Below are 13749 nucleotides of genomic sequence, written 5' to 3'. Positions count from 1 at the left end.
TTTTTCAATTTTCAATTTGATAAATTTTGTCAAAATCCGATCTTTAAATGCTTATAAAAAAAAATTGTGGATTTTTAATATTTTTCAACTGCTATAGTAACAATATATCAGGAGCCTTGTATTACATTTTTAAAATTTTTGGCCAAACAGATAAAACTCTTTTGATATTTATAGAATAAAAAACTACAAAAAGTGTCAAATTATTTTAAAAATTGTATCGTGTATAGAAAATGCTAATATAAACATTCAGTGAAATTTTCAAGTATCTACAGTCATTCGTTTTTTAATTACAACAAAATAAGAAAATCTTTACATGAGAAATCGAGTGAATATCAAATGTTGTAAAAATATGAATTTCAAACGCTTATAAAAATGTAACTTGACTTGCTTGGAGACATTTTTTTTTGAAAAAGGTACACAAACTTATGAGAAATCTTGTATTACATTTTCAAATCTTAGATTTAAAAAGAATAATTCTTATGAATTTCCAACTCAATATGAAAATGTTCGTGATTTTTACATATTTTGTCAACATATATGAACCCTAAATGTTTATAAAAAAATTTGTGAATATAAGATTTTTAATATTTTTAAAATGCCATTGTAACAATATATTTAGAGCCTTGTATTATATTTTCAAGCTTTTTTACCTGACAAATAACATTTTATTGACATTCATGGAAAAAAACTAATACTAGTTTTTCATAAAAATCACAATTTTTCTTATTTTTATTTTTTGTTTTTCCCGACGCTTTTGCAAATTACTGAGAAATTCTACTTTTGACCCCCCAAAGTACCAACTAAATTCACTTAACTAACTTATTAATTTAATAATACACATATATAGGTACCACAATTTTGTACACAATTTCTGTTAGAGAAACATTTGTTCTACTTGTTGAATATTCAGTTATTATTGGGAAAAAAAACACTGTTTCTAAATCAAAACTAGAAATTGTCTAGAATGATAACATGGTGTGTTACATAATATTGGATTATTAAATTAAATTTATTGTTATATGCTCAGCGGTCAAAATAATAATGTATAGCGGGGGACGAGGTGGCCGAGCGGTCTAACGCGTCGGCTGCGCCGCTGCTGGTCGCGGTTTCGACTCTCGGCCACTGGACGGCATTTTTCTCCGGGCAAGTCACGGTGTCCGGACAACAAGTGCCGCCATCCCCCACTCCGGGACATGGCAGAAACCTACGGGTGCTCCAATCGAAATTCTGCCAAAAATACACCCACGTGTAACACACCTACTGTTCCAAACTTACAGTACCTCCCCCCTCCCAATGGCCTAAGTTGCCGCGGGATAAAATAAAAAAAAAAAAAAATAATAATTCATAGCTTCATAAAATGTTCTAATTACATATAAATTAATAATATTATCAACCGCCGTTTATTCTTGTATGTAAGATAATATAATATGTATATCTGCGTAAAAATTAATATTATCAGCCGCAAACTAGAATAAAATATATAATTTTAAACTTATATTACAGGGGTTCCCAAATATTAATTCACAATTATGTCGTCAAGTGTCAACTAATGTTCATTGAACTGGATACAACTAATGTATGAAATTTAATACTATAATACTATATATTCGGGTCTGTTCTTGAGTGAATGTCTTTCTTTGAAAAATGGTTATCTAAAATACTTTTGGAATCCTGCAATAATTGCCTAATTGATATTCAAAGTTTAATATTTTAATAAAGCGTTTGCTGATTTAAGTTATAATAAACTTAAAAAAAAATATATAATAATAATAATGTTTCACATTCCTCCAAAGAATTAATTATTAATATACCTAATAATAAAAATAAAAATATTTATTTTACACTTTAGTAACATATAATTATAAAAATAAGATACATTAAATATGCATGGTATAAGTTTTTTTTTTAAATGTCAATAGAATTGTTGGCTTTGGGTCGAAATCCTTTGAAAATGAACACCATGTTCCTAATAAGTTGTTATAGTAGATGTTGAGATGTATGAAAGATCCACATTTTTTTGCACCTTTTTTTCTCATAATAATTAAAATTCTAATTATGTCAAAAATTCTTCAAAATCCCGATATCTGTAAATTATTTGTACTTAAATATTTATAATTTTTTAAAATTTTTTTTGGTAAGGATTGTAAATTTAAATGTATGATTCGCATTAATAGTTCATACTTATATCTTTTCCAATAGAAAAATTAATGTAGATAGTGCATTCAGAAAGTCCAAATTTCGGGTATTTTATAGCCGATTTAAAAAGTGTTTTAAACCCGGAATAACAAAAACAAAATTAAGGAAAAACGGATATTTTTACACAAAATTATTTTTCAACAAAACTTAGTTTTTGTGTAATACTAAAAAAATTACCTTAGATACATGGAACTTCAATTTTCACTGAATATGTTTTTATAAATTAACACTAAAATATTTTGTCTTGTTTTGAGCCGTTTACGGACATTTTCAATTTCCAATTTCAGTTTTTTTTTGTTTATAATATTATGTTAATTTTATTTGTCGGGTTAAAATGATTGAGAATTGAATACATTGCAGGGAATTCACACATTGTTAAAATATCAGTTTAAAAATTTTAAAAATACGTAGGCAAGATATTTTTTATGAGCATTTCAATTTCAAATTTTGACAAGATGTATCAAAATGAAAATTTACAAATTATTTTGTAACTAGTTAAAATTGTATCAAATGTTCAATTTTTAAGATAATGATAGAACATTTAAAACGAGGTTCCACATAAGATGTTCATTCTGTAACCAAAAAATATAATACATAATATATAAACAGAGATTTTTTTTATAGTTATTTTAAGTTCATATTTTATATAATTATTGCATTCAAATTCAACACATGCATTACAGTGACTCTCTAGACATCTAATGTACAGGAAAGCATTACCCTCTTACCTATGTTATTTGAAATTTCTTGATGATATTTAAAATGTTAAACTAGATATAAGTATGTAAAAAATCACAATATAATTTATATATCGAAAAAACAACTCCAATCAACCGCAGACAATGTTATTAGTTATTTCCTATCTGATTAATAATAAGCAATTTATTCTCTAATATTAAAACTAACGAACCTAATGAATATCGGCTGAACAATTGCATAATGATGATAATTATTGCGATATATTATTGTATAATATTACAAAATTGTAAGTTGTTAGACGGAGAAAATGGTTGTAGACAACACTCGCGTAACTGACATTTTATTAATAATTGTACAATATAATATAATTTATCAAACTATGTCTTTTTTTGAATTTAATAGTAGTATACATTAAATAAATAGATTTTGGTTTTTGGTGTAACTCTAAAACAAAGAACCGTATATAGATACATTAACATTTTACTGAATGTTTATTATTAGCAATTTATATACACGATAAATTTTCAAAATATTTTTACACTTTTTAAGCGGTTCACGAACATTTTCAGTTTTCGATTTTTAAAATTTTTTTTTCTATAAATGTCAATAAAATCGTTGGGTCAAAAAACATGAAAATTGAATGCAAGGCTCCTAAAATATTTAGGTTAGGTTAAACTTAAGCTGACAGTGGAAAAATACTAAAAATACATAGTTGCAACTTTTTTCATAAGCATTTAAAGATGGATTTCTTAAAAAAATTATCAAATTTAAAATTTAACAATTACTTTATTTTTAAATTTATAAAATACTAGCTGATCCCGTGCACTTCGTTTCCCGGCAACCAATAATTATTATTATAATAGCTTCAAAACCCATGGCAACCATTTAAAAACAAAAATTTCCATCGGAAATCTCAAAATTCCTGTTTGAGCACCTCCCGGGGTTGGTACTCTCCCTTTTTAAATTAGCCTATCTTCTGCTCAGAGGTATAATCTATCTATATATATATATAAATATCTGATCCCGTTCACTTCGTTGCCCATTAAAATTGCCAACTCTATATGAATAATAATTCTATATATCACCATGTGGCGTGCTGAACTGACAAGCAGACCTGAGGCAAACTATACAATTTGATCCCCCTCCCCACCACCATCAGTTTTTTCACCATTTTTTTTTATTATTCAAAATAATAAATATTATTAAGTTTTTTTAGGTATAAGTTGCACATCTATACTAACACAAATTTAACAACATCCATTACAGTAACCATTTTTAACCTACTATACAGCAGAGCGAAATCCACTTGCCCACCTTATCTTAATTTTTTTTTTTTTTTGTTGTATCTCAAACTACAAGGAATTTTTTACTTTTGACCCCTCAAAGCACCATTTAAATTAACTTAACTTACTTAATAATTCAATAATTTACATAGATACTATTATTGCGTACCTAATAAATTTGAGTTAGAGAAGCGCTGAATCCCAGTCGTAGAAATAGTAGTACTTACAACTTTCTGAATTTTCACTTCTTTTCTGAAAATATACCGGTTATAAATTAAAACTAGAGGTATAAAGTCTTATGGTGTGCTTTAAGATATTTCATTATTAAATTTATTTTATTGTTAAATCACGGCGCACTATATTAAACGACCAGCGGTCGCCATAATAATGTATAGTTTCATAAAATATTACACTATATTTTTAATCGCTGCTTAGTCTTAAATATAATATATATTTATAAATATAATATTATCTGCCACAAACTAGTATAAAATGTATTACATTGCATATTATGTTATCATGATATAATATATTTTAATGATATGTATGTTGCAATTTTGCAGTCACGCAGTGAGGTTGAGTGTTTTCTTGATAGTGTTATTGTTATAAGATTTTTTTCAAATTATAATTAAATATTAAATCACAACAATGTCAATTAATGATCAAAATTATAACATTTATTCCGTTATATTCACTGAACTGGATAAGTCCATTAAATGTGATGGATGGAATTTAATATTTTGTACTAAATATTCGGGCCTATTCGTGAGGGAATAAAAAACAGGTTAGGTTAGGATAGGGCATTATAGATAGGTGCAGGTATGCTACGCCGCCATTTTGCGACTAACAATGTTATGTGAATATGAATTTCTCCCCCTTTATTTTATCATTTTATCATTGATAAATGAGTCGCTAAATGGTGGCATAACATACCTATTATATGTAGAGACTTTAGTTCAGGGATGGCGAACCTTTTGATAACTGCGTGTCAAATCAAGATGTTTGGTTTGATTTTATTTGTCTCGCGTGTCAGAAACTTTGCAGACTTTTTTTTTTTCAGTCATCATGTAAGGTATCCGAAACTATCTGTTATCTGTTGATCGTTTTGTTTGTACCTATGCTTGTACGTAAACGCGAAAAACGAATTTATTGATAATCTAATCTAATCGTTTACGAGCTTAGGAAATGGAAAGTACAGATTACAATAACTTACGATATATTCCAATAATAAGTTAAAGATAGTTTCAAATTATCAATTATTTTTTTGGAAAGTGAAGTAAAAAAAAATTATGAATTATATTTGAAATTGGTGTGTCACTGAAATAATGCAAGCTTGACATTGGTTCGCCATCCCTGCTTTAGTTAGTCTTAATCGGAAATACTTTTGTGAAACCTGCAATAATGGAGTACGTGATATTTCCGAGTTGAAAACGTTTATAAGTTGTTCGCTCATTGAAGTTACTGAACTTAAGAAGACTCTATCCGGACAAAAAAAACCCGTATAACATTCGAGAACATGCGCTGTTAGGTGTTTTCACGTACTGTAAGCACGCCCTGTACCGTGTGAGATTGGCACATAATCTAGCACAACCGTTCCGATGAATATAGTTGAATGTTGAAATCGTCATCGAAAAGGGTATCTTAAAATGTTTATTAACTAACTTGTATCTTTTTATCTCTTGTATGTGGGAGTTTGTAATTTGCGCAAAATTAAAGATATGTAATTTGCACCAAAATAAGGGTATGTAATTTGCACAACCCTCAGGTAGTCCAAAATAGGAATTGTAATTTGCACCAAAATTAAAATCGATTATTTTATCGATAGTATCTCAATACTATAACTTACAAGTTTCTATATCCTAATATAAATTTAGATTAGTTTTTTTTATAAACTAGTTGAGCTTATACATATATTGTTGATAGTTTATTTAAAATCGTATTTTTATGAATATAAAAAAAAATTTAGCCAATTACAATAATTATATGTAAAATTTAAAAAAAAACAAATATATTTATATACACAATATAGATTTTATTAAAGATGTCTATAATCATAATATAACTTTAGCTTAATTTTTATTTATAAAATAGCTGAGCTTATACACATATTGATGTAAGTTTATATAGCTAATTATAATATGTAAAATTACTTTAATTGGTTAACTTTTTTTTGTATTCATAATAATACGATTTTATAAAAAATTACAACAATATGTGTATAAGCTCAGCTATTTTATAAATAAAAACTATGCTAAAGTTATATTAGAATTGTAGATATTTTTATTGAAATCTATAATGTGTTCATTTGTTTTTTTTAATTTTACATATAATTATTTTAATTGGCTAACTTTTTTTATATTCATAATAATACGATTTTATATAAACTTACAACAATATATAGGTACAACAACTTGTAAGTTGGTACTATCAAGATACTATCGACAAAATAATCGATTTTAATTTTGGTGCAAATTACAATTTCTATTTCTCATTACCTGAGGATGGTGCAAATTACATATCCTTATTTTGGTGCAAATTACAAATGCATTTTTAAAAAAAATGGTGCAAATTACACAATATGTTGTATATATTTTGGTCAATTTTGGTGCAAATTTACTACAGCCTGTAATGTAACTAATATTACTCCATCTTGGAGTTATTTGTTAGTGTTACAAATAGTTTATTGTATAAAATAAGTTTTTACTTATAAGTTATAAATACTATGTTTTTGACAAGTGTAATTAGACTAGTTTTATAAGAACTTAATAATATTTTAACATACAAATATGACAATAGCACAATAAGTAATATACGTGTTATTGGATATTTGTATAAGCTTAAGCTCATAACAGGTATAGTTTAACCTAATCTGTGACTTATATACCGACGTAGAGTTTGGACGTGTAATACAATTTATATTTCATATAATAAAATAATGATAGTATAATTTTATGCATGTAACAAGGTATTAATAGTGGAGTGAGAGAAAAAATAAAATACTGGACTTTGGTGTTGACAGTTTATACACACGTCGCGCAAGAAATCCACCCACAGAATAATAGAATAATATACAATTCACATTTATCTGTTGGTATGTTGGTAACGACGTGGCTTTATTTCAATATAAATAATATGACTTGTCTCATTGACTCGTCGAAATGAAAATACAAAATAATAATATTTCTGGTCAAATAGACCACACAGAACAATTTTACATTAATTGTAATAAAGATAAAATAAGTGTTTGGTGTGTACCAAAATGAAATGTACAAAAAAAGACATAACAAATCGGGTGAGCGGCAAAATACAATATGAGATAAATAACAATGTTGGCCACAACAAAAGAAAATAATTTTATCCTACCAACATTGATAATAAATATGAGGTATAAGGCCGACCAATAAAAAATGGCATATAGGTAGCTTCGACATGAATACAGAATAGATGAAATTTTCATCGAAAAGAGTATCTTAACAAGTTTATTGACTAACTTGCATCGTTTTATCTCTAGTAATGTAACATAATAATGATCCATTCTGGATTTATGTGTTACAAATTGTTTTTTGTACAAAATATTTTTAACTTATAAAATATATTATGTTGTTTGTAGGCCATCAAAATTGTATTAATTATTACATGTGTATCTAATGTAAATTAAAAATTCTAAATAATTTTATTACACCATTTTTGTGTAAAACACAAAAAACAAAAATTGTACCATAATAATATATAGGTTAATTACGAGACGGGATGTGCCGGCGCTAATATCAACGTAATAGGTAGTGAAATTTTTGTGATGACTCGATAATCAACTCGCGTTCATGTGACGTGTACTTAACCAAGACCGGGCCGGATGGTGCTATATATATTGTGTCATCGGATGGTGGTGTCGTGATGCAAGTGATCGTCTCGGGTCCGGATGTCCTGGGGTCCGCACAAACCATTCCGGCCACCGTCACCATTACCGTTCGGTTCTCCTCAAATATCAAGTGGTTCTTTACGGTAATCGTTATAGTCGTGCCACCGGCTATCGTCCCAGATAGTGGATCGACGGATGTCACGTTTATTTCGGCACATTGATTATTGACTTCTCGCGTCTTAGAATTCCAAGATTTTCCATTATCAAAGTGCCACAGGAACAATTCATTGTGACCCTCACAGGAGTTTCTCGACGAACAGAATCTAACGAATGCGAAGCAATGTTCATTCCACGCGCAAGTCGCACAGTTTTCGTCCTTCTTGTTTTCGGCACATTCATGTTCATAAAACGTTACATAGTGGTCGGCAATGTTGTCCAAGTGCAAGACGCCAGATCTAAACTTGATATAAATAAATGCAGTAAATGATTGCACACTGTGCAATTTAAAGTGAGTTATCAAAATGTTTGCTGAACATATAATCTCGTCATTTTTTATAATTTTCGTATGAACATCTATTGTCGTTGAATTGCAATATAAATTACTTTCTTTAAGATAATTCATGAAACCTACTTCATCGTTAGATACCTTAACAATGTATTGTAAACTAATGAGTTCATCATTATATTCTTGTTTTGTCACAACTGAAAGTCGTGGACACTTCTCTTTACTGTAGATTGTAAAATTTGACAAGTTCGATCGATTGTTGTCAACACACTTCTGATATCCTAAGGACCACGCGCAATGAGCTTTCATTGTACATTTGGTGCACGTCCATGCAGCTGAGCAGATTTCATTGTTTAACTCCGTCCCCAGTGTGGTACCATGGGATTCAAATATCAGAGCCTAAAGAAAGCATAATTTAATATTTTGGATTTACATTTTAAGTATGTAATTATAATATTGTCACATAAAAATTATAATTTTAATTTTGCTAAATATTATATTTAATTTTTTTTTCCTAACTAGTTTTGAAGAAATTAGTAAGATAGTAAAATAGTAGATTTAACTCAAATAGGTACCGGCTCTACATAAACAATTCAAAGAGTATTATTTTATTCATTGTTCATATATGTAAGTAAATTTAATTTAATAAGATAACGTTATTATTTTTTATTTACTTCTAAACATGAGTAGGTAGTATCATTTATTGAATATGAAAATATTTATTTTTTATTTTTTTGGTTTAATTTTTTAATGTTTGGTATTAAAGTATTTATGAATATTTCATTAAAAGTAAAATATTTCCATTATTAATCAATTATAGTTTTAAATTTGTATTAATTACACTCACCATTGTATATATAAGTAATAAAAGTCCATTCTTAGAATTGTGGTTCAAATATATTTTTTTTTTGTTATACTTTTTGCAATCAGCCATGGTACTTTTCAATTGTTGTATGTTCCAAGATATTGCTCATTCACAAACAATTATTTTATTAATGACTCCTTCCAGATTTTTCCTTTAAAAAATTCAAATAATTAGTGTATAATATTATTTTAATCTTATACATACAATAATATATTATTTTCTATAAATTCCAAGGCTTAAAGCTTTTTTACTGGTTTGGAATACATATAAATACCATTTAAAACCAAAAACAACATCAAAACCGAAATCAAACTAAAAAGAGGAGGGCAACTGCGTTTTGCTTTGCTGTAAAGTTCATAACAAGTGGGTCACTGTAATGGATGGTGTTAAATTGGAATTCAATGATAATATAATATCATTGTATAAAAAAAACGATTCTGGGCGATTTGTTGTAAAATAACTTCAAACGGTCATAAAAATTAAATTTAACTTTCTTGTAGATATTTTTTATTGATAAAGGTAGACAAACCAAGTGAAGTTCCCCCAATATAACATTTTTATAGGGCCCGAAATAAGGAGTTACAAATTCTGAAAAGTATGTTACAAATAGTTACAAATGAGTTACAAACGAATGGCGTTGGTCTGGAGTGGATAAGACAAAGTCGGGGGGCTGGCCCCCCATCGGGAAAACTTTCACAGCGCCCGAAATAAGGAGTTACAAATTCTGAAAAGTGTGTTACAAATAGTTACAAATGAGTTACAAACGAATGGCGTTGGTCCGGAGTAGATAAGACAAAGTCGGGGGGCTACCTGAAGTTGGCCCCCCATCAGAAAAATGTTGATAGCACGCAAAGGAAAGAGTTACAAATTCTGAAAAGTGTGATACAAATAGTTACAAATGAGTTACAAAATATTGGAATTGCTCCGGAGTCTATTAGACAATGTCGGGGGGCCAACTTCACGCACATATAATTAATGTTTATAAAAAAAATTTGTGACTAGATTTTTAATATTTTTAAAATGTCATCGTAACAATATATTTAGAGCTTTGTATTATATTTTAAAGTTTTTTACCTGACAAATAACATTTTATTGACATTCGTAGAAAAAAAACTAATACTGGTTTTGCATAAAAATCCCAATTTTTCTTATTTTTCTTATTTGTTTTTCCCGACGCTTTTGCAAAATACTTGGAAATTCTACTTTTGACCCCCCAAAGTACCAACTAAATTCACTAAACTAACTTCTATTTGGAAAGGTTCGATTTTCTTCAACAGTATCTTGTTCGAAGGGAAAGTGAAACTTGTTGGTTCATTTGGGAGGTCAAAGTTGGAAATTCACAATAGTTTTCAAAGTCAAAGGGAAAAACAAAATTAAAATTAAGAAAAATGGAAAGTTTTACACCTGATTGGATTTTGACAAAATAGATTTAAATTTTACTGAATGTTTATGTTAGCATTTTATATACACGATAAATTTTCAAAATATTTTTACATTTTTGAAGCAGTTCACGGATAATTTTAATCGATTTAAAAAAAAAATTTTTTCTATAAATGTCAATAAAATATTACTCGTTGGGTCCAAAAGCATGAAAATTGAACACAAGGCTTCTAATATATTGAGGTTAGGTTATACTTAACCTGACAGTGGAAAAATACTAAAAATACATTTTTTTTTCATAAGCATTTAAAGTTCGATTTTTGAAAAAATTTATCAAATTTAAAATTGAACAACTACTTTACTTTAAATTTATAAAATATTCAACTATTATAGTTAAGCATTGAAAATTAAAAAAAAGTTTTTAAAACAAATAATTGGAGATACATGAAAAATTCACTGAATAACGAATGTTTATATTATTATCATTTTCTATACAGCATTACAATTTAAAAAATTTTTGACTCGTTTTGAACTGCTTACAGACATTTTCAGTTTCAATTTTTTTTAGATTTTTTAATTAATTGTCAATAAAATTTATTGGGTAAAAATTCGTGAAAATTTAATACAAGGCTACCGATATAATGTTATTAATTATTAAAGTAGTTGAAATATATCCAAAATACATATGCACAATTTTTTTTTATAAGATATCAAAGTTAGAATATTGACAAAATGTATAAAATGTTATTATTATTTTGTAGTTAAAATTGTTTTAAAATATTCTACTTGTATGTAGCTAAGGATCTTTATTCACAATAATATCATCAAATTATATACTTAGTAATATCATATGCTAACTGACCGTCTTCGCTCAAAATCGTTTTTCTTATACAATGATATTATATCGTTGAATTCAAATTTAACAACATTAATTTTTTTTTTTGTTGTTTCTCAAGCTAAAAGGAATTTTTTTACTTTTGACCTCCCCACCCCCCAAAGCACCATTTAAATTAACCTAACTAACTTAATAATTCAATAATTTACATAGAATATACTATTATTGTGTACACAATTTGAGTTAGAGAAGCGCTGAATACCAGTCATAGAAAAGTAGTAGGTACTTACAACTTTCTGAATTTTCACTTTTTTTCTGAAAATATACCGGTTATAAATTAAAACTAGAGGTATTTGTCTTGTAGTGTGTTTTAAAATATTTCATTATTAAATTAATTTTATTGTTAAATCACGGCGCACTATATTAAACGACCAGCGGTCGCCATAATAATGTATAGTTTCATAAAATATTACACTATATTTTTAATCGCTGCTTAGTCTTAAATATAATACCTATATATTTATAATTGCGTAAAAATTAATATTATCTGCCACAAACTAGAATAAAATATATAACATTGCATATTATGTTATCATAATAAAATATATTATAATGATATTTATGTTGCAATTTTGCAGTCACGCAGTGAGGTAGAGTGTTTTCTTGATAGTGTATTATTATAAGATTTAATTTTAATTTTAATTAAATATTAAATCACAACTATTACCTGAAGCCCTCATAATAATCATTCTTTCATGAATTAATTAGGGAGCACAGTTTTTTCAGTCTAAGAATTTGAGATTGTAATTTGATATCTTCAGTGTCCCTATTTTATAATTTGTTCTAAATTTTTATTTTTATTTCTAAAAAGCATTTACCTGCGGGTGCAGGTAAAAAAAAATTCAATGGGGGTTGGCGCTTACAAGAAAATACATTTTAGAAAACAATAAAAAAATATAGAAACAATTATAAAGTAGGAACTCATAATATTTAAAAATACAAACTAGACAATCTCCAGATTCTTAAACAGAAAAACTATTCCTAGTAATTAGCTCATTAAAAGAGTATTTTTTATAAGGAACCAGGTACCTAATCGATGTTTAAAATGATAAAAAAAATAATATTATAAAATATTATAAAATAGGCATGTTTTGTGCTAATAAAATATAGTAATGGTAAAATGGCAACAACTGGGCACCCGCCCCATCGGACCGCTTTTAAAATCAGACAGGGGCAAATACCCACCTTGCCCACCCCCCAAATGACGCCGCTGGGACACTTTGAATAAAAAGATCCTGAGTTGGTTGCCGAACTTTAGTGTTTGATTATTAAGTTGATTCTTTGATTGTAGACACCTTAAGCTTAGATAAATTAATACTATAGATGGAGCCATACCCAGCTCACTCGTGTAAACAATTTGATGCACATAATATATTCCACGAGTATCTGACATTTTTATGGATACATATCAATTCATATAAATAAATGTAAGACATTTCTCTTCGCGTACGTAGCTTAGTCAGATACTTGTCACTAATATGTTGTTTAAATTATCTGGATATAGGCCCATTCATAGTATATTATGATCTAAAGTAAATACAATAACTGTGATCACAACTTTAAAGTATGATTGGATGTTAATTGTAAAAGTTATAAGTATTAATGATTTATCAGCATGTATTGTATTCGTCTTACAGGTATGTATCAATTTCAGCAGATCTTATTTAGCATTTTAAATGCTAAATTGCATTTTTTTTTTTATTAGAGTGATTATTTCGATTAAAAACTAACAATGCTCAAAGATAAATTTTATATCTTCAAGACAACACTTGTAAGACACACTTAGAGACAACACATGCGTATATAGTGTAACGTCTTCTTTAAAGTAAAATGTTTTATTGATTTTATTTTAGCTTCATAGTTGTAAAAATACTAAGAAAATGTTGAGATTTCGAGCAACTTAAGTTTTAAATTTATAACGTCTTCATATAATTGTATTTTGGACTTCTTAAATCATGATCTAGAGGGTAGACCTTTTGGTCTTCCAGTATCCACAAATATTTCAATTTATAGTATAAAAACCCGACTCTGCCACATACCGTGATATGATAGCCCAGTCCACCTTTA

General features: G+C 27.8%; 2 protein-coding genes across 7 annotated transcripts in view; both read right to left on the bottom strand.

Annotated features, from left to right (window-relative positions):
- LOC100165673 overlaps window positions 1–4594 on the bottom strand; it is a 21572-nt gene extending 16978 nt beyond the window's left edge. For 2 of the 6 annotated variants that reach the window (XM_001950609.5, XM_029487711.1), the window contains exon 1: window positions 4348–4594. The gene's annotated coding sequence lies outside the window, so the exon portion shown is untranslated. The remainder of the gene's footprint in view (window positions 1–4347) is intronic. The other 4 variants (XM_029487713.1, XM_029487712.1, XM_029487715.1 and 1 more) reach the window with 2 other exon arrangements.
- A 2664-nt stretch (window positions 4595–7258) lies between these two features.
- On the bottom strand, window positions 7259–9440 carry LOC100161567 (the record flags this gene model as incomplete). Its single annotated transcript, XM_016805168.1, is given in 2 exon segments — window positions 7259–8941; window positions 9390–9440. Coding segments are annotated over 2 exon segments (1047 nt in total), but the record flags the coding sequence as incomplete, so codon positions are not given.
- Between the last annotated feature and the right edge of the window lie 4309 nt (window positions 9441–13749).

This window comes from Acyrthosiphon pisum, chromosome A1 (assembly GCF_005508785.2).
Source record: "Acyrthosiphon pisum isolate AL4f chromosome A1, pea_aphid_22Mar2018_4r6ur, whole genome shotgun sequence".
Taxonomy (NCBI): domain Eukaryota; kingdom Metazoa; phylum Arthropoda; class Insecta; order Hemiptera; family Aphididae; genus Acyrthosiphon; species Acyrthosiphon pisum.
Note: the sequence above shows the minus strand (reverse complement) of the source record. Positions and strands in the feature narration are given on the sequence as shown.